Source organism: Athene noctua, chromosome 6 (genome assembly GCF_965140245.1).
Source record: "Athene noctua chromosome 6, bAthNoc1.hap1.1, whole genome shotgun sequence".
Lineage (NCBI taxonomy): Eukaryota > Metazoa > Chordata > Aves > Strigiformes > Strigidae > Athene > Athene noctua.
This window is the reverse complement of record NC_134042.1, coordinates 12712431-12735228: the sequence shown is the minus strand read 5'-3', so window position 1 is coordinate 12735228 and position 22798 is coordinate 12712431. Positions and strand designations below refer to the sequence as shown.

Genomic DNA, 22798 nt, shown 5'->3' with positions numbered 1-22798 from the left:
GGACATTAGTCTTGAGAAGAGCAGACTTGGGTTTATTCAGAGAATGAATGGGTGAGATCCTGTGGCAGACTGCTCTGAAGTTTACAAGAGCTGAGGATTTTTTTCTACAATTCTATTGGTAGAATAGAATTAGCAAAAAGTCATGTGCTTCTGTGGACTCTTAGTAATATCAGTCTGTTTTGTAAAATGAATCTCCAGTTTTAGAAAAGTTTAAAAGAACTATACGTCTGCTGCCAAAATTTGAATCAGAATCTCTGTCATGTGGTGTAAATTGCAAGTGCAACATAAATAGGAAAAATTTAAAAAGTACTTTCTAAACCAGTTCTGTTTTTTTAATTAATCGAAATAGCTGTTGTAATTCAAGTAGCAGTACTTAGCTGTGATATCATTTAAGTATGATTATATGATATTACATAATTCTGAAAGTCTTCTACTGTATTAGCATCTTCTGTGAATAGCCTAACTTTTTTTCTATAGCAACAGGTTTAATTAAAACTGTACACTGTTACCACACAGGATTTTAGGAGTATTATAAGAAACTATTTGATATTTATGTAAGAATGCAAATGTGATCATAATCATGAAAATATAATGAACATTAATGAATTGTCACCAAAACTGAGATGTATTTAACAGCCTATGAATGGTTTGATCTCTGCTATAGTTAAAATGGTTTCAAATCCCACATTACACTGATAGCTCCAAGCCATGTTTCCTTACATCTTTTTTATGTAAGTTAACATGTTGTAAAAGAAACATGGAAACTATTTTTTAAAAGGATTTTATTCTGTATTTTAAAAAATACATATTGTAATAGATTTTGATGCTTCAGCAGCGGACGATGTTTCTAATTTTATTGGTTGACCAGATCACAGACTTGCTCTGTGTAGTGATACCAAATTAAAAAAAGGAGTATTCTACTTCAATCATAAGTGGAAAAAAGATGAGCTAATATGGAAGATCATTGAAAGCAGCAGGCCTGTACTATAGCTACAAGTTATTAAATCAACATAATTTCATTGCTTTTCACAGAGCGGCTTGATGTATCTTTATTAGAGGTAGAATTCAAGCTTATAATATTAGTGATTAGTATTAATTTTTAATGTGCACGTGAAAATCTGCATTCGAATGAGAAGCCCGTTGCTGGAGGGTTTAGGAGATACGCCAATCGATGGGAAGAGTATTACAAATAGAGACACTGAGACTAGATACTAAACCCAGCATAAACGGGATAGCAAGTGAAAAATAGAATTTGAAATAATGAAACAAATTGTACTTGGAGATCCTGAGTGTTTCTTGCATACAAGGTTTTATTTTTTATTTTTTCCAACATAGCAACCTCACAGAAGTGACAGAAAAAGTTTACTGGAGTTGGAATGGTTTGCTTTCTGTCATCATTCCCACAACGGTTAGTCAACAGTTTTAGGGTTGGAACTTCTTTTAAGTAACTGACAAAAGATTATGCACAAGAATTTAATTCAAATCACAGCTCATCAGTTCAGATAATTTGAATTTATGATGTTACAGGGAGCAGAATTAGTCTGTCTCCTCTCCATCTTCCCAAACATGATGTATGAATGTAAAATTCTGGAGCAGACTAAAGGTCTGTATTCAACAGTGGTCGTAAGTGGATGCCTAAGGATAAGTACAAGAAAATATACAGGATAATTTCCTCTAGTACTTTTCCGTTTTCTGTTAAGGAACTTCCTGATCTGAATATGCTTAATATATATTTTCAGTAACCCATAGTAGTTTTTTTTTCCATGTAGTTGTCCAGTGTTTTCCCAAACCATTGTAAACCTTTATAATTCACAGTATCCACTGGCAAGAAGTTGCACAATTTAGCTTCATAAATAAAGTTCTTCATAAATAACTTTTTTCTCATGTTTGTTCTGAGCCTGGCTTCTGATGACCTCTTTTGATATTTTTTAGTTACTTTATTGAATGAGTTGATGAATAGTTCATTCCTGGCCAACCTCTCCATGCCCCTAATGATTTTGTAGACCTCTGTCTGATACCTCTCTCTACTTCCCCATCATCTCTCAAAGAAATTCTGATTCATTACATCATGTGGAAATCAGTGTGTATCTCACGTTATCTTTTTCTATTTTCTGAACCTTTTCTTTTTTTTTTTTTTTTTTTTTGAGATAGGAAGGACTAGAATTGCATACAATACTCAAGGTATCAGTGAACCATGGACATATATATGATCTTCATGTTGTCATCTGCCTTGTCTGAATTCCTAACATTTGATAATTTTTTTTGGCTGCTATTTAGCATTGAGTTGCCATCTTTTGTAACTGTATATCATGATACCAAGATCTTATTCTTGATTGCTAATAGTTTCTCATATATTTAATGAGAAGTTAGAATTATTTTTCTGATGTACATAATCTTACGTTTACCTACACAAACCTCACCTACCATTTTATTGCCCGGTTTTTCAGTACCATAGTCATCTAGCAGTTCCCCAGAGTTGTCCCTCATCTTTCTTTATTTCTGTTTTTTAAAAAGCAAGTCACATATTATTGTCAGCTGACTTCTGTTACCTTAGTTCTCACCCTGTTTTCCTTGAACTGCACAGATCATATCCTGCTCCTTGCAGAACTCTACTTGTAGCCTCTTTCCACTTTGTGAAATGGCTGTTTAGTCCTCTGTTTCCGGCCTTTTGGCCAGGTATTTTTTTGTGTATCAGACTTGTCCTCTTATGCCATGTCTGTTTAGTTTCTTTAAAAAGATTTTCAAATACCTTTTAGGAATCCGGATAGACTTTATTTGGATTATTCTTACCCACGTGACTGTCTCTTTTAAGAACTCCGAAATTTGGATCTTCTCAACTATATCACTTTTATTCAAGCATCCAGTAATTCTATTTATCATTACATTTTTTGCTAATTTGCTGGGTATAAATATTGAATTTCCAAGCCTGAAGCCTATTGGATGTCTGTGTAACCCTTTTTAAAAATTGGCAATATATTTACCACACTCCAATCCTTATGTGCCAGTGCAGGTATAAATGAGAGGTTACGTCTTTAATTTTTAAGTTTCTTTTAGACCTAGCTAAATATCATGTGACTCTGATGACAGTACTTTTAATTGTGTTTTACTTATTCCCTATTCCTTCAGTCACTTCAATTTAAGGCAAATTTTCTGATGTGTTTTGAAAAGAAGTCTTTCTGGATATTTTATTATTTTCTTTCACTGTCGACACAGATGCAAAAAATCATTGACCTAATCTCCTGCAGTCTTACCTTCTTTGAATACACCTCTTATACCCTGAGCATTTATTGGTCTTACATATTCTCTGGCAAGCTTTCTATTCCCATTGTCTGGAGAAAGATTTTTTATTAGTTATAATGTATTTTATTTTTCTTCCTATTTTGCTTTGTTCCTTTTGTGCTTTTGCACTTCCTGTAATTTACCATTTCTTTTATTATTTGCTTTTTTCTACATGGAAATTCTCTTAACCTCCTGTTGATTCACGTTGGCTTTTTTTTTTGGCCTTTTTCAGGTCTTTCTGAATTCATACTTAATTGATATTTTACACTTTGCTTCCCACTTGGTCTGTGACAGAGAGACTACTTGGTTTACAAGATCCAAATAAAGTAGAAATGGGAGATACGATCAGGCAGTATCTCTAAAAAATGTGACTATGAATTTTGACACATGCTGAGTAATGATATTTGAAGAAGGATTGTGTTTAGATAGCCAAGGAATCCATTCCAAATTTGAAAGAAAAGCCATTAATGATCCAGATGGAAGATCATGAGTCAGGCTTTCTATATGTGAATAATTTGTGCAAAAGTATATTTTTTTTTAATGGAACCTGAATTGAAAATATAAATATTTAAGTTGATAAATGATAGCTCATTGGCCTAAAAAGTATAGCTCTCTGTACTGTAGTGTATATTTGCAGATGTTCTAGGAAAGGTGCAAATACTGAAGTTACAAAGTCTGGTGATATAGGGATATTAAAATTAGTGATGATGAAGACAAACAGGGAAGAGCTGGAGAAAGACCGTGCAACTCTGAGGTAGTGCTAAATAAAATTTATCATAAAGCAATTAATGTAGGGAAAAATAATTTAAAATTTTACACAGTGATGAGCTTACTTCTCTGGAATGGGGTCTTGCAGGTTCTCTGGAAATAGCAGATCAGTGCCTAATAACAATGCTGGTCTCCACATCTCAGAGGGGATGTAGAGAACTGGAAAAATCACGCAGCTGGTGATCAGAATCAGTGAAAGACTAGATAGGTGAAAGGGTAAATGAGGGGGCATATGGTAGCACTGTATTCCCTGTGTAGGACTGAGAGGTAAACAGAGAGCAATTGTAAATTCTACTTTCCAGTACAAGGGTTAGTGAACCTCAAATGCAACTAGCAGAAGACAAATCGGAAACAAAGATGTGCTTCTTCCCATAGTATGGAATTAAGTTACAATCTATTTGCAGTACAATGATAACAGACGCTAAAAGCTTTCATGGGTTCAGAAAAGATCTGATGAACTCAGGAGATGAAAAATCTTAAATATCATCTTTGGCTGAGAAAGTGGTTTGTGTCCCAGCTTGCTTTATCCTCAAAAAGTATTCTGGGAAAGTGTGATGATATGCTTTCTGTGTCCTTGTATTCTTCCTTAGACGTCTGCTGCTGGCAATAGTCAGAGACAGGAGATTGGGCTAAGGTGGATCTTTGATGTAATACAGCCTGTTTGCTCTTGTGATAAGCTGTCCATGCTAACTACTTTTCCACTGTCTAACCTAATTTTTTTTCTGCTGCAAATTAAGTTGATATTTTTGGATTTTTCCCAACTTTAAATGCCTTTGCCAAAGTTTCATTTCAGTTTTTTAATACCTGTCTCCCATTTCAAACTTTGAAGGACCTCCAGTCAGGAGCTTAACTTTCAGTCACTGTTGCTTGAAGCTGCCTTCAACTACAGCTACGAAGCAAGTGCATGCTCTGGCCAAGTCATGTTGTTGACTCTAACCCTGTACCACCAAAGTTCCCAGCATGAATGTTTTTTACGGGCAGATAGGTCAGGATTGTGCTTCTAGATTCAGTGTTGCCTGAGCCAGAGTGATCATTGTGGATTATCCCGTGAACAAGAGACTCCATGGTACTGTAGAGAGCCCCTCTGAAGCCAGCTCAAGCTGAAGATAAACTAATAGCTTATGCTGTTCTGCTGGCAATAGCTGGTTGTATGTTTATCTGCCTTAGTGCCACCCTCCTTTAGCATAGCCAAGCACCAAGCCGTTTCCCACCTCTCATGTCATTTGGCAGTTCATAAGGACCCGCTTAACATGGCTGTCTCCTACCCACTGGTGCTGGGGATGTTGACATCAGGGCTGAGCTGTTTTTGACATGTGGGTCAGCACAGGGTCTCTGTGGTTTTCATCTTCTCTTTGTGCCTGACTTCTCTAGTGCTGTGACCTGCTGCTGGAAACTACAATCCTTGAATATACTGAGGTGTCTCCTGCAGAAACTGTAATGTGATGGTGCATCTTTCCTCCTTAACTCTTTCAGGGATTGCTGCACTGTGTGACAGGATGGCTGTGTATTCCCCTCATCAAGGAGGCCAAAGCCTGTCAGAATTTAGTAGACTGCACTGCGTGGGCTGACTCAGATTTCATCTTCCTGTGAGCTAGGCTCTTTTGGAGTCATCTTGCTTGCTGTAGCAGTTACTGACCTCATTTCACACATTGGCAAAAGGGAGAGCTACTGTCTTCAGGTATTTAAGGAGATGGAATACCTATGTGTGCACAACCAGTGCCCTCCCTTTATCACAATACTGCTGCAGAGTTAGAGTTATGTGCCCTTAAGATAAGGCTGCTGAGAAATTAGACATAAAAAACCCCCCTAACCTTATTCCTCTGTTTTTCTCTTGTTCTGCTTAGCAAACTGTCAGGCCTTATGGTTTGTGATGGTTTTGTGATGTGCTTTATCAACTGACGTATCAAGGGAATTCTCAGCTTTTGTTAGTAAGGTCCAGATTGCTTCAGACATGGTGCTGCAGCCTGGGCACAATACAGTGAGTATAGTCTTGTGGCCTGCCAGCTGGGCTGCTTGTCTGCTGCTGGCAGCCCTGTTGATCATTTGAACACTGTGAGCACAGACAGTATTTTGGTGTTCGCATGTTGTCTATCTGATCCTCTCACCAATGTTCCTCTGCCCATTTATTTTTTGCATTTTCAAAAAAGTTAAAGTGTTATTCCCATTTATATTTACACTTTACTCTGGACTTTACTTGATTGGATTAAACATTCAGAAGTTAATAGCAGTAAGTTTTATATACACCCTTACATCATTCTTGCACAGTCCTTAGCAGCAGCTTTTTTCTGTAAATAGCTATATATCTACTGCCAAAAGTTTCATATGCTTTGGAAGAAATTCTTCAGAGCAGTGTATTGTTTGCCTTTTGTAGTTGTGTGTTGTATGCCTGAGTTGGGTGTTGTATGTTCTTCCTGACTGAGAAAACTGATTTATGAAATAATAGGAGTAGATAGTACTAGTGGAAAGGGCAATAGTTTGGAGTGTCTTAAAGGATCAATTTATGTTACTCCTTGGTATATAAAGCTAGTGACATTGATGGTAATCTATTCATATTCTAAGTGTATCCTAAGGAGGTAACTGACTGTTTTAACATTCCAAAAAACTGGAAACAAAGGTTTTTATTTTGCTGATAAATCCAGGCTATAATTAGTTTGATATCATATTACTATGTTGCTGTTTAAAAATCTTAATTGTTTGACTTCAAACTGTCTTTGTATCAGTTTTCAAAATCACACTTTACTGTCACTTAAATCTTCTGCAATGAGAATTTTACAAGTATCTTGAAAAGTAATAATTTGTTGTATAATTTAGGTAATTGCAGAACTGACTTTCCATTTGCATGTTTGAAAATATTTTTCACTTCATGTAACTGATCAGAGAAATAGTTTCTTTGAAGGAGACTTTTATGACAGGTGAAACAAATTCTTAAAATAGCAAAAACCCCTGCTTCTAGTTCCATTTAGATTTGTTGTAAATACCCCAACAGTTGTAGTGAATTTAAGACACAGACATACAGCGCTTTAAAAAATTTATTTATTTATTTATTTAATACAAATGCCTCTTTTAAGGTTTTCAGATTAATTCTGGAGTAATTCATAAGGTTTTACAAGCCTCTTTTTGATCTGGAACTTACTCTGAGTTGTACGAAAAAAATTGAGAATAATACAGTGTTACTTGGAATGTAGTTAACCTCTCCAAAGGGTTAGGTTTCCACATTAGTATTAAAGGCTCTGTACCTGATGTTGCAGTTCAACTGGTTTGAGTTGGAAGCACCACAGTAGTCCAGCCTTTCCCTGTCCCCCACAGCTAACTTCCATTCTTTCTCTTGTTCTGACATAAGTCTTTGTGTAATTGTTTAACAGATCAAATTAGGAAATCAACTCAGTCGAAAAATACCATGGCAAAAGTATCATGGATTAAATAGGTTTGTTTTATGACTCATTCTAATTCCCCCTGACCAAAAATTTCTGATTTTCTATAGGTAATAGATTACATGCTGTGGCTCTCATAGGAGCCTCAACCCTGTGGTGTCTCCCTCTCATGCACATACCTGGGTGCTTCCCTTTAAGGCAAGGTATCGAGTACCTTTTATCTCAGTTGGTCTCATCAAGAAATGTAATGAAGCTTACTTCAGTGCAATTGCTTTCAAGTTCAATTTAGTTTTAAAGTTGCTCATTGTGTTTTGGACTTAAAGAGGGGTTTGTGTGCCTAAAACTTGTAGGGTTTTAGTAAAAGATAATATACTTCTTCCATAAACATTGCCTTATTTTTTGTAACATTTTGGTGCTGAATTCTGTTGCAAACTGGAATTAGTGTGGTAGCTTGAAATATGTTTTTTAAAAATAAGACTGTTATCTTAAAACTAAATGTTATATTTTTAACTCTCTCTTCAAAGTGAGAAAATAGTGCCACTTTTGTAATAACAACAGAGCTGTAAGTGCAGAAGTTGCCAGAAGGAAATCTAGACTCTTTGGCAATAGCACACAAGACAGTTTGGAGCTTTTCACACCTGGAATCTGCAAGTGGTGATGAGTATTTTGGCACCCAAGAGCTTGAGATAGGAAAACCTAAAATGGTATTGGTTATGTGTTGAATTTTTTAAAAGATTTTATTCACAACCAGTACAGTTGGAAATGTAGGTCAAGGTCTTAAATTTAGATTTCTCATGGACATGCTGAATGACGATTTTCAGGACCCCGGCTTCTCATGAATGTATTTAGTAATATTCAGCTTTCTAGTTTGGATGTTCAAATAGACACATGTAAAACATTTCTGGCCTTAGAATTTTTTAATTTTTGAATTTTGAATTGTTTTGAATCTTAGAATTTTTAGCCTGTGTAAGAAATTGGACTTTACCATAAATGTGGCAGAATTTAGACCTTTGGACATTTCCTGCCCTGTTTTTCTCTTTATGCTGAGTTGTTAAACTTTTCTTTATTCCTTTAAATCTTTCTTCTGCTTAAAAGTAGAAAATAGAGAAGTGGAAAGCAACTTTGGTAGATTCCAGTTCATGTACTAGTTTCTTAATGAACAGAAAGCAGGCAGATGGAGCGTCTAGTAAGCATAGAGAGTTCCTAATAGCAAAAGGTTGGTATTATTCCACAGGGGAAGCAACAAGACATATATTTTCCCATTCTGTGGAATAGAAGTAATCTTCTGTCCTTACTTGCTTTGTCCTGAAACTTACGGTACCATCATTTAGCCAGAATTGTCTGTACTACTTTCTTAGCCTTAGATCTGGATTTAAACATCAACAGAGGCTGGTAAACAAAGATTGGCTTCAGTTTAGGGCCACCTCTAAAGAAATTATTTACATGCACACAAATTACATAAAACAATTTTCTTTGCTGAGTTATAATTGGCTTTCACAAAATTGGCTTGTGTTTTTCTGGAAGTTTTGCACTGTTTTCTAATAGCATATAATCTTTTACTATACTGGGTTGGGGTAAATTAAATAAATTCTGTGGGGATGATATATAGTTAAAAGCAGTTAGGTGGATAGAAGAGTTTTAAATAATGGATGCTGTTTGTACAATAATAAATTCTGAATATAAGCACTAACCTTTCTTTACCTGTTCTTATACTGTGATCAGTTCCCAGGCAAAGGCTTGTGTTATGAAACAAGATCTGTACTCATTGTGTTGTCCTAGTTATTCCATGACCTGTCACCTGGAAATAAATTTGACAGAGGGCTAATTGCTTTTAAGGGTGATAATTCTGTTTACATATTTCCTCTGATCTGATAAACTGGTCTGATAAAGAAACTGATGAGTTAATATATCTCATAAAATTCTATATTCATTCCAATTAACTGTTAATGTCGTTAGAGAACACATCAGAACAATGAAACCCAGTCTAGATTGGGTTGTGAATAAAGGCTTTAAAGAGACCATATTCTTGCAGCAGTGCCTGAGTGTAAGCATGGAGGTGTATAAGCATCTAGTAGAGTTGTGATTTAGCAAAAGTATGAAATGATTTTGGGCTTAACTTAGGGAAATAAGACTATCACAAAGAAACAAAAAATGTATCTTTATATTAGGTATTGGTATGATTGAGTGTAATTCAGTGTTGGTGTCTAACTCAATGTTGCTACCCATACCAGAATAATAATGTGGAGCAAGGAGAGGGTATTCAAAGGAGGAGGACATAAAAGACCTATGGAAGGAAGGCTTAAAGCTTATTTTATTAATTTAGAGGAGGTTAAAAAATGTGTTTAGATACTTAAGTGAAGTGCAGTTACTGGGAATGGAATTTTGTTTCCAAAACCTATGGTAAGAAACTAAAATTAGATATATTAAACCTTGAAACAAAGCAAGTCATGCTTACTGTAATGGAAGGGGCATGCTGGAACATGTTACCAGTGAAGACAGGGACTGTTCTTCATTTGGACTCTTACACGTTAGCATGTGCTAATTCACTGAAGGGGGTGAAGTTACGTGGCCCGATCAGGTAAAAGTTTGGGCTAATTTCAAGTTTCCTGGTCTTGACATTTGTGACTGAATCCTCCTGCTACTTTATTTGGGGTCTTGAAGAAAACCGGATTCTTTGAATTAACCTTAAAATGTTTGTATAACTTGCATTTTTCAATTAAAATAGTGCTTGCAGTTGATTATTAAGCTTCAGGAGGTGTTTAGCACCTTCCCTTCAGGAATTTTTGCCTCCTGTGCACAACAGTGTAATGGGTCCTGGAGTTTTGGTGCTTTGAATACTGGTGACTCATGATATAGAATAGATTTAATTGCTTTGTAATGATGTAAGATGACAAGAAATTTAATAAGGAATTAGTGTATTGGAATAGGATTGAGGAATTGTGTATAAATGAAGATTTTTGTTACCCTGCCATGCAGATTTTATCTACAGTAATATGGTACTTCCATGATAATTCTTAAAGTATGGGGTGGTTCTGTGAAAATATGTATTGTACCATTGCATTCTGGGCCAGTTACTGATGCCTTTTTAGTATGCTCAAGAGTCCATGAATGAATAGCTCTCAGAAATGTTTGTCAGAGCTGTGACTATAAATTGCGATTTGAAATGTATTTTTAAAAAGTATCAAATTGGGTATCAGATCAAGGCTGATAGTATTAACAAAAAATTCTAAATCCACTGTTGTCATATCTGTGCTTTGATAAAGCATTTACTTTTCCTACAGGTGATTCATTTTGCTCATGTTTGAAAGCTTTAGCAAAAATCATACTTGCCAATTTTAGATTTTGCTTTGGTGAGATGAATGTTCTCTCCATTACCTTTTTTTAAGCGGGTGTCAGAAAAAACCCCACCCTTGAAGTCCCAGTATAGGAGGAAACATAGTACTTAGTGAAGGCCACCACCTACTTTGGTGTGACTGGGGCGTGGTGGAAGTGGAAGCAAATATTTGAGCAAATGGAAAAATCACTGTACATGCTGCAAGGATGTAATTTTGGAAACAGACCTTTTTCCCTTCATTAGTGCTGTTTCATTTTCTCTTTGACTTAGTTCTTGACTGTGTTATGATAATTCTGTTAGAAAGGCCAATAATTATGGTCAGTGGCTAGTAATGTTAGGGGTGTTTGCATAAATGACTGTAGTTTTCTTTAGAATTTTGACTTTATCTGCAGGGGAGAATTTATCAGCACCGGTAGAATTTAAATTGGTTTAGTTCAACTTGATTAAATTGCAGGGTGGATGCTGTTACTCAGAATACGCAATCTTAATTTGTTTTCCCTTCATTAGTTTGAATTAAACCAATTCAGGCTGCATATTCTGAATGAACACTTTTACAGGGATATAATCCGCTGTAATTTGGTATAAATTTAGCTCTTCAGATAATCCAGATTAATTTTTTTCCAGAGGGGTCTGTTTTGTTTAGAGTTGGTTTAAATGTCAAAATTTACAATTGAAGCAAGAAAAGCATAAAGGAAATATGAAAAATAAATATGAAAGAATATGAAAAATAAATATGAAAGAATATGGAAAAAAAAGCTTTAGTTACTGTCATGTCAAATAAATGTCTATTTTAAAAGCCAGGTTGTTTAAGTAGCAGATTGTTTTTTAAAAAGCATAATTTAGCTTCAGTAGTAATATTGGCATTTATTCACATGGAAGGGGGTACTGTTAAATCAGAATGGTTGTACCAATTTTGCATACCATTTATGTGTTGATTCAAGGAGAATTTTTCACCTTCAGTTTATGCGATTTTGGAAGTGATAGAAATACACCTAAAGCAAATACACTTTTGAAGAGTTATCGTTGGATAAGAGAGTTTATACAAAGAGTTACACTTATATCAGTGTAACAAGTAAGCACAATTGTAGAGAAACTTAAAACAATTGAAGTAAGATTTTAATTGGTTGTAGTAGTCACTGATGGGAGTCATTATGGATGGATTAATCTCCAAAAGACAAATTTTTCTATTACGGTATAAAATTCAATTTAGAGATGATTGCCTAAAGCCAGAAAATTAAAAAATTAAACTGACAAAATTACCCAAGGTTTTTTTTTCCTTTAGCTATTTGCACAATGACATAAACCAACAAAATTGTCCTTTACATATTTAAGCATAAGTAATCCTGGCTGTGTGAAGCACATTGCACTGCATACAGACTATTCTACATTTTACAATAAAATAAATTGTAATTCTGATTTAAGTATGTGTTTTTGTAATTTTTTGGTTAATATTACTGTCAGCTTATTATATATTACTATTAATCACTTAACCAATTATTTAGTAAATTATTAATTAGATGTTTAAAGTTGCTATTAAAATTATATTTAAATGTAATTATCAGTTACAGCAATTTGAAACTGCCTCCAAAATATACACAACTTTTTCTGTAGTTCTTGTTACTGTTAATCATTGAGATCCTACGTTCTGCTCTGTTTCTGCAGTCACTGGTTAAATGGAAGCCACTCCTGGGATCTGGATGGTTTCTACTGACACAGACTTCGCATAGCAGCTCCATTGCGTCAGGAGGTTGCAATGAGTGGAGGAGGGGAGCAGCCTGACATCCTCAGTGTGGGAATCTTGGTCAAAGAAAGATGGAAGGTGGTGAGTATGCCTTCCTGCTCTTCTTTTCCTTCTTTAAAACATGTTTCTAAAAAGTAGTAGTTTGTGCTTTGAAATCTCCTTCAAAGTTCATGTGAGATGTATTTTGCTTAAATACGTATGTTAAATGGTGAAACAACTTTAAAACCACTTCTTTCTCTTATCCTACTTTAGAAAGAAGTTATACTGATTTAAGGTGTTTTGGTTTTTTTTTCTGCTAAGGACCTAGGAAGGCTTTTAAATCCTGACTTAATGCCTGTTCAGAGCACAACTGGAAGAGTCCTGTTAGTATATTGAATCCAATCATCCAGTGTTTATGCCAGTCCGTTTTGGAAATCAGTCAGGCACCCTTTTGAAACTAGTCAGATTGTGAGATTTGCTACTTCTTATAGGACGTTGCTGCTCTTCCAGTTAGAAATGATTTTTGTTTGTTATATTTTGTAGAATAGATTTATTCCTGGCTGATTATATCCATTTGATTGTGTGCCAGTATTGGCTTTACCATAAATAACTCTGTTCCCATTTGGTGTTCATATCCTTGATTTACATCTAGAGGGAAATAGTGCCTATTTGAAACTATTTTTGCTGGGAAAAACAGGCTGAGTTCTCTTAGTTCCTTCTCTATTTCCCTGAGCACTTTAGAATTTTTTTGCTTGTGGATATTTTTGAGATCGAAAAAAAGGCAAAAAGGCGCCACCTCCTAATAACAACCTTTTGGGGGTCTCTGTGTGTTTAGTAGGCTGTGAATGGATACTGATTCACTATTTTTGCACTGTCTTTCCTTTACATTACACCCATATTTCAATATTTTATTTAAAACTCTGAAACTGAACGTAGAAGATACAGATTCATCTTTCATTTCATATTCATATAGAGAAAATAATTTCAACTATCTTGTGCCCTCTCCTTCATTCAAAAATGCAGGAAGCTGATAGTAGCTTTGGGTAGGAAACCTTTATATTTCCTTTTGTGTAAATAGAACCTAAATGGCTATCTTTGAAGTGTAAGTATTTGTAAAATAATTTCTTATATTGCATCTCAGTGTTGCAGTGCAGTAAAAACTGAAATCTTAGTCTTGAATCAGATGAAATAGAATAAAATAGCATTATAAATAGATAATAGTATACTAATATATTACTGTCCACAAAGCCACCCAGTTGTCCGAGATGTGCAACGGTAGTCCTGTTTTCTTCAGGTTTATTTTCTGTCCTGTGTAATGAAGAATGAAGAACAGCTTGGTGTCTTGTGGAAAATCTTAAGAGTAGGTGGCTGTTCATCTCATGTGATTATACATTTTAACTTGTATGTTTTCCAAATCAAGTATTACAGGTAGATAAGTGCCAAATATTGTCTGTGGGCAACTCTTCAATTTCTTAATTTCTGTAGCAAACATGAAGGATTTCTTTATGGCATATAAGACGGTACGCTTCTTCCTGAGTTCAGGATTTCATAGGACAGTCTGCCAGTGGAAGAAAATAGCATGCAAATCTTAGAATTTCCTTAGTGCTTGACACATCTATATTAACATAATTAATACTGTTCTGTTGGGTTATGAAATATTGAAGTTTTTTTGCTAGTGTTCTTGAAGCAGTATTTAAAAATTCCTTGTGTAGAAAGATGAAGTGATATAAACCGGTAGACTTGCAAGTTTTGATGATAATGAGTAGTGTCCCTAATTATCAGTAGTACTTCTGATTGTTCCTTGTGGAACAGTCCCAATATCCTCCGTTTGTTTTCCTGTTGAAGAATGGCAGCTCTGTAGTATAATTGCATGAGATTATTTTGTTGTAACCATCTTAAGAAAAAAAAAAAACACATTCTGGAAGTTATGTAAAGATTTGCAGCTGAAATGCATTTTTCAGAATTTTTGTTGTTCAGGATCTTGGTCTTCGTAATTGTGAAAACATACCTGGAATATGTTGAGACAAACATTTTTAAAAACTATTCTCAATTAAATTTAATTTTAACCTGAGTATTCTTTAGGGTGATACTATTTTGAAAAGTAAGCATAGAAAAGTCATTATAAAATTTTTTTCCTAGTGACACCCACTCTTTCTACTGGGGTCTCTGTCAATTAGCATTTGCTTTTGTCCTTTGTCAATGCCTTTTCTCATTCCTCTGTTTTGCCTTTGAGACATTTATTATAATCTTGATTTGGAGAGACTTGATTGTAATGATAATTGGTTTTAGGTAAGTTTAAGGACATTATTCAATATGCAGTATAAGCAAACGTACCAAGATAAAACATGTTGGAAATGGTATGCTTTATACTTGAAGCATAGAGATAGGAGTGGAAGAGAGAATGGAAAAACTGAGTTTGGAGTGTGAGATACTGAATGCAAAGAAGAGAAGCTTGAAACTAATGTACAAAATGGGAGAATGTGGTACAGGTCTAAATGAGGGCAACGTGGTCCTTGTCAAGGTAAAAGATGTTGAGCAGATGTGCCAGTAGGCCAGTATGGTTGAACAGTCAACTCCTATATGAACTCAAAAGCAAACAGAAGGTTGAAACAGAGATGGGTTGCCTAAGATTATTATGGAGTGTGTTGGAGTACTGTGTAGGAAAGCCAGAACTCAGCTGGCAGTTGAAACTGGTGAGGGACGCAAAAAGCAATGAGGGAGGCTTCCACAGGCACATTGGCAGCAAAAAGAAGACCAAGAAAAATGTGGACTCATTGCTGAATGTGGTGTGTGACCCAGTGATAGAGGGTGTGGAAAATACTCTTTTTTTTTTTTTTTTTTTAAATAATTTGTGCCTGGAATTATTGACTGATGTCATTATTGGATGTATGTTAATGATTGGGGTGTACTTTATCTGAGGGTAGAAATAGAAATTGATCTGTTTATTAGTGTGGTGGTGCATTTGGTTTTGGTTTTGTTTTTTATCTGTTTTTAAATTTCTGTTTTTAGAACACAAGCAGAAAAAACCCTACCTTTTAGATGCAGTCTTTCTCAGTCTGGTCGTTTCTCAAAGCTGGTACATGAAGTTATATGATAAACTGCTATAAGTTTGTATGGGGGTGAGGATGACTGTGTTGCCTTTCCTTTTCTCCTCTCACCTTTTTCACCATGCATTCTCACTGTCTCCCTTTGTGCTTGCACTATACTGAAAATGTATGTGCTTATGCTGAAAACTGCAGTCAGATCAATGTCTGTGTTTAGCTGTTGGAGCCCCGTTTATAGCTCAGAGCTCAGGCAAGATAATGGCATTACCAAACCAAGAGGTGGAACGGAAAAGTGCAGACTTAAAATGGCCAGATTAGTCACGAGACTACATCTTTGAGAGATATATGTATATACCTACATATTTTTTAAAAAATATGCATATATATATATATATATATATAAAATCTTGTTAAAACTTGCTATTTTTCCCAATATTTAGATGGCAGATCTCTTTTCTTTCTGTAAGGACTAACACTCTGCATATACTAAATACATGTGAATGTAACCAAGTTATGCTGATTATTTTTTTGGAGTTGAAAGGTTTCTATTTCTCATGGTTTGTCATTATTTCAGAGTTAACCCTGTATTCTTACCTGAGTAGTACTTTAAACAAGTCATGTCTGAACACACAGACTTTTTATTAGGGATTTGTGAAACTCTGTAGTTGAACTTAAGTTCTTGAAATGTGTAGGTTAAAGAGTAATAGGCTTAAGCCTGTGATGTTGGTAGTATGCATGTTACACTGATTCAGAGAGAGTATACAGTTTGTGGAGGAGATTGCATTTGCTAACAGTTAGTGTACTTGTAGAAAGAAATGAACATGTCAATTTGCAGTCAACAGGTGTTGCACTAGAAGCAGATGTTTAGGTGGATTAGTTCTGTAGGTCTAAAAATGCGGTGTGCTGTCATATCCTGTGTGCCTTTTCAAAATTGGCAATGAATTGGCCAGAAGTGAGTAATGTAGATAATGCTACATATCTTGGACCATATTTTCCTCATTTTAAATATATTAAGAAATAGCAGTTGCTTTTCGTGGTAAAAGGTCTTCAGGATAGAAAGTGAATGATGAAATAATGTTGTAATCATATGGAATAAAAATTTCATACAATATGACTTGAAAAATGCAAGCAAACAATAAGATTATTTTATCTGTTACCTTCTTCCTTATTCTTAGGGGCCTAGGCTAATTTAAAAGTTGTTTTTCCTTCTTAGTCAGATGGCTGATTGTCTGGATTAAGAGACATTAGATTTATTTTCAGAATCTGAAGGTAGGTCAGCATGTTGCTGATTGCTAGATCCCCAGAATGTTCAGATGACATTTAATACAGTGTATTTGTATTACCTTAGCAACTGTATGTTTTCAAATGACATTTAAAGAAACACATTAGTTCTTCCAAGGTAAAATATAGTAGAAATACAGTATTGTGTGTTTCTGAGGGTAAGTAATTTTTGTCTCCTTTTCTATCAGCTTTAGCGTGGTTGCCACAGGGGATATCACCATATGAAAACATTATGTGAAATAACATTGACATTTTTGATACTGAAAACCAGACAAATCTCTGTTCCCTGTGAACATTTAAAGCAGAGTGAAAACACAGCTATTAGTATTTGCTCTGAATGCACCACAAACTAATTAATAGGCTGGGAGAATTCTTCCTAACACAGATGAAACTTTCAGTGGTCCAAGTTTCTTTAGTATATCTGTTAGTAAGCATGGTATTGGTGAACCATAAGTAAATGTGAGTGACATTTAAACTATATGTTCAACTATAATCTTAGCCATTTCTTATCATTTATGATTTAGCTGTTGTGTGTAAGCCACTGCATGTAATAGAAAGAAGTTTTATACCTTTAGTATTCAGTGTACATATTTCTGAAAAAAAAAAAAAAGATGGCATATTTAAAAAATGTCACTGTGTATTTGTACTTGAAGCTCTCTGGGTAGTGTGTTACTATTTGAGGAAAGACTTCATTCAGAGTGCTGACTTTGGTCAGATTCATGCTGGGAATGCTAGTGCATTCTTCTGTTGTATTAAATACAAGAAATTTGGTGGAGATGGAGATCAGGTGTATTAACTCGTTTTCCTAGGATTCTCTTGCAGACTGTGGTTAACTGTACCTTTGTAGATTATTCAGCAGTTCTTTTACATACTGAAGGATACGATTATGTTATTATAAAATCTATTGTAATACACAGCATTTGCAGCATGGCAGGCAGTACAAAGAAGTATTGATGTTTTGTTTCTTCTCTTCTCCCCTCTTTTATATCTGTTTTTGTTTATTTTTTTCCCAATATAGTTGAGGAAAATAGGAGGTGGAGGATTTGGAGAAATTTACGATGCACTGGACTTGCTTACTCGGGAAAATGTTGCGCTGAAGGTCGAATCAGCTCAGCAGCCAAAGCAAGTGCTGAAAATGGAAGTAGCTGTGTTGAAGAAATTGCAAGGTAAGGCTGTGCTCTGGATATGCCAGAAGTAAAATGTCAGTGCATCTTCTTAAAAAATCATTATAATCTCTATTTAGTCATAGTTTGAGCAAATATTCCCCATATTCTGCAGGTTATTGCTAAACGGCTATTAAAAGTGGAATAGAAGCTCTTTCAGCTTCTGAAAGTGTTGCTGCAATGAACCTTTTCTTTGAAACAGGATGCCATGAAAATAAATAGAACAACAAAAAGATGGAATTGCTGCAATACCTATGCTCAGGTGTAGTTTATTCTGGATCCATATCTTCTCCTTACATTTTTTTGCTCTAGACTTTGTTGGTTTTAGCCTTTTATTTCTTCTTCTAAGATGGTCTTTTTTTTTCTGTACTGTCTAAGCACTGAATAGTTGCATGTCCTTCACGTGGCATCCAGGATAAGAATATTTGTATTTCTTTGTCTTTGCAAAAAATTCTAATGTTGAAATGGGAAACATATTTCAAAAAGCCCCACACAAACAAACAAAAACCCAACTGTAAAATACTGTAACTTGTAGAAGAATATTAGTGGCACCTGGAGTCCTGAAATACTTCCAGAATACAGGTTCTTAACAATTCAGAATCCAGCTTTGGATAGTCACTTTTGGAGTACCTTTAAATACTTTAATGTCTGAAACTACCAGTATAGAGAAATATGCAAGGGCGTATCTTCATTGCTTTTCACAATTTAAGATTATAAAAAGAAAGTTGAAAGGATGGCTTTTTTCTTCAAAAAACACTTTTTTGAATCTGAAAGATTTTGACTACATCCATCCCTGTCAGCAGCCTGATTTTTCCAAACTCTTAATTTGAATAAAATAAAATCTGTGTGACATATGGTGCTGCCTAATCTGCTGTAAAGGTCACATTGCAGCAGAAATTGACAGCCTCTATAGATTTAAGAGGGCGAGCATGTCACGTGTTACAGTGTTAACAAATTGCTCCTATGTTGATATCTTTTTAAAGAATGCCACGAAAACATCTAGTATTATGCAGTTGAGCAAAGAGATTCAGGAACGGCATATTATCTTGCTTTGAATTTTAGAGCTCCTAGTCCAGAGATGAATAGTAAATTTCTGTATTACCAATCGTAAATTTAGAAACCATCTGTCACAGTTTTTGAAAGAAATTATCTTAAAGATAGTGAGTTTTGAAGAAACAAAGACTCTGTAACTCCTGGGTTTTTAAATGCTCAGAATAATTTTTTTGGTTTTTGTTTTTCTCCACTCCTATTTTTAACAAAATTCAGTCTTTAAAATGGTATAGTTGAAGCAGCTAAAGTAATAAGGAAATAGTAATAACTGAAATTAAAATATTGGAATTTGGGAGCACTAAAATGCCGATTGTAAAAACCTAATCTTGTATATGACTGCATAACTGGAGTGCCTCATGACTTTCTACTGTTAAGTATAGTGAAGTTTGAGTTAAGATGTTACAAAAGGCTTTTTTGTTAGTAAAAACTTTTTTACCTTATGAAATATTTTTGAAAACCAAAACTGTTTGCTGAAATAATCAAAAATTGATTTGTGAATAATTGTCATAGGGCCTTACAGAAGTTATAGTTTTCTTCTCAGTCTTCCTTTTGGAGTATAATTCCTTTAAAAACCCAAGTCTCCCTGCAAAAGTCTCTGGTTCTACTGAATCATGGGAAATGCTGTCTAGATAAAAAGAACAGAATAATGAAACGCCTAAATAACAGGTCCACTGACTCAAATAATCCTTATAATATATGAACCAAATAAAGATTTTTCAGTTATTTATTTTCTCAGTATTATTTCTTCATGAAAACAATAAATAGAAGTTTTTACATAACTGATTTTTGGAAGGAGCTCTTTTGACAATCTGAATATTATTTCCTAATTTGTATTGCTTATTATTCTCTTGAACAGTTTAAAAAAAAAAAAAAAAAAAAAAAGAAAAATGTCTGTGATTCCATGATAGTAACACTAGAGGTGACCTTTAGTCATTGCTGTGCGAGTTCCACATTACAGTGTAAATGCTCTGGTTTTAGATAGGGAATGTTGCAGATGGTCAAGAAAGTGACTACAGTCAAGTATAGATATCTGCATATATTGAGATTTATAGTTTGCACAGATACGTAACTTTATTTTTACATGCATATATTTTTATGATATTTAAAGGACTTTTATTATATAAGATTGCGGTAGAGACTATTTTGTTTTACATAAAATCTTGGCTCCTAGGAGCCATTTCCATTAATTCTTCTACCTTCCGAAGTTTTCAGTATACAAGAGCTAAAAATTTGAAGCAGAGAGAAAATCAAGAGAAATGGACAAAAGTAGGGAGTAGAAAACAACTTTAATGTTGCTCCTTGAAGAATATTTTTTTTTATCAAATGCTTCATTTACTATCTAGAAATTTTTCTTATTTTTGACAAGATTTTTAATGTAGATTCGGAGCAGATGAAATTGTAAACAGTTCTTCTAGGATATTTTTGTAACAAGCTTTGAATAGCATACCTCCTCTGAGAACAACTTTTATCTTGTTCTATCCCTTTTTGGTATGTGTGTGTGTGTGTATATATATATGTATGTATATAATTACTATCCTTTTCTCAAAGGGCTTGCGTTCTCTTACTTTCAAGGTGTTCTAGTTATCTTGAACATAAATGAGAGGAGGGAATGTAATTGCCATGAAATCCTTTTTCTTGCAAATTTTGGAAAAGTTTTATCTATGAATAGTATGTAATGAGAGATAGTGAGCTAACAGTGTCATTCAGAGTTGTCTTGATGTGTGTATCTGATTTTTTTTTTTCTTTTTAAATTATCATCATGTACAATTTCTGGGATAATTATGAAGAAACAGGCATTTAGAGAAGAATTAAGTAAACAGGTGTAATATGTCTCAATCCAGCAAAACAGCTCATCCAGTCTTTACTAGAGCTAGGCACATTCCTGAGGTTATAAACATGCTTTCCAGTGTTTCTGTATTAGAATCTTATTTCACAGAAACTGTGAAAATGAAATAACTGTTGGCAGAAGTGCAGGGATGTACCATTTTTTATTATTTTTGCTTTCAGAAATTTTGAAAATTAAACAAAAAGTGTGGTCATTCGTTGCGGGGATGAAATGAGTCATAACTTTGTACGTATGCAGTACAGTGAATAATGAAAAACTTCAAAGACTCTTTTGAGACTCTGATCTAGCAAAACATGCTTAAATACATGAGTAGTTGTATGACTTCTCTTGTAATTTTGAAGGAGGAGTATGTTCACTGATACAGCCATTTATTACAGCATAGTCATCAATTACATCTTTGATTTTTTTTTTCCCCCTGCCAATGATGCTGTCTTCTAATTATTGTTGTCAGAATACTGTTTAACTCTTTAAGCTCTGTTTTTGTGGTTTTGTTTTGTTTTGTCTTTTTTTTAAAAAAGAAATCTGCTGCAACAGATGGTTGTTTTGTTTAATCATGTTGTTAGGCCATCTGTTCCCACAGTCATATGGGAGAAGACAGATTTATCACATCTCACTCAGTGAGAGTGAGACTCACTCAGTTGGTTTCTGTCTCTCAACCTTACAGACATCTCCCTCACTCATTTACAGCTCTCTAGCAAAATTTAGAGATTGGGTACGTCTGGTGTAGGCTGAAAAGCTAGCTGTAGTGATACACTGCAGCCTGGGGAATGGCATGTAGGTTTTGTACCCTCCCTAGGAAGCTTTTCAGGAGTGTAGCTGTTCATTGCAGCCTATTACCATCATCTTCTCCCCCTGCACCCCAGCCATGTGGCTCACAGGTGTGAGAAAATACTGTTTTCTGGCTGAGGGAAAAGGAACTGAAGGTATCTGCAAAGTGTAGTAGGTGCGTATAGCCACATCGGAGTGGCGGAGGATCATGCTATTATTTGAAAAGGCATACAGACCCTACTTCTGTCCTTGGCTGTTTCCTCAGATTTTTGTAAAAGTTAGTTTCCAGAAAATTTACCATAGAGCTGGAGTTGTTGCCACAGTTAAAATGGCTTCTCTGACCAAACTGAGTTTTGGACATTTACTGAATTTGTAAGATGAAATCTGACTAAAATACATTCCTTCAGCGTACCCACAGTGTCTGTAAAATGAATCATAAATATTTGAGATGAGGCTTCATTAACTGGAAACTGTAGCAATGAATATACAAAATCTCATCTTGACAAATTTGCTGCAGATCGTTTTTCTTCATAAAATTATACTGTCTGTAATATTGCCTGTCTTAAACAAATGGTTGGAAGGAAAAAGGAGAGAAAAAGCAGTGATACAGTTTAGGACTTAAGTATTTGCAGAAGTTGTGGAGATTTATTTTAAAATAATTATTTTAAAATAAATTATTTTGATAAATCCTGTACCATTTTCTTTGTTTAAATGGGCCTATTTGTTTTAATTGTATGTGGCAGCGAGCTTCCTGAGGAAGCAATAAACAGGCAACCACACACTTCTGTCAAGTGAAGTGAGAATATTCGGAAGCTGTAGGGCCAAATTTTAGGGTTTTGATGGAGCTATGAGTGCAGCAGTAACAAAAAGTCCTTCCAGATGTGTAGCTAACAGTAATGGTGTTTTGAAAACAGTAATTAAAAAAAAAAAAAAATTAATTCTTGTCTCCTATCACTTCTATTTTTTCATTTATGACATTCTGGTAATCCTAAGGGCGAAGAAATTAATGAAAGAAACCTTAGGTGACACAAATTTTCCACAGCTTTAGTGGCCACTTGTGACTGTCAGCTTTCTTCTGGCTGTAGCTTCCATGGTGTCAGAAAGGAAGGTAAATCGCCTGAGGGACTTAAACCCTATGGTTCCTGTTCTGTCATAGAGGGGGGCTGTAGGGGGT

The 22798-nt window shown here is 34.9% G+C and overlaps 1 protein-coding gene across 2 annotated transcripts in view; it reads left to right on the top strand.

Moving 5' to 3' along the window:
- The window catches only part of TTBK2 (tau tubulin kinase 2), a 101689-nt gene that overhangs the window by 13976 nt on the left and 64915 nt on the right, over nt 1-22798 (top strand). For both annotated transcript variants that reach the window (XM_074909602.1, XM_074909601.1), the window contains exons 2-3: nt 12415-12574; nt 17816-17963. In XM_074909602.1, the coding sequence (XP_074765703.1) occupies nt 12506-12574; nt 17816-17963 (217 nt within the window). In that variant the 5' untranslated portion in view covers nt 12415-12505. The remainder of the gene's footprint in view (nt 1-12414; nt 12575-17815; nt 17964-22798) is intronic.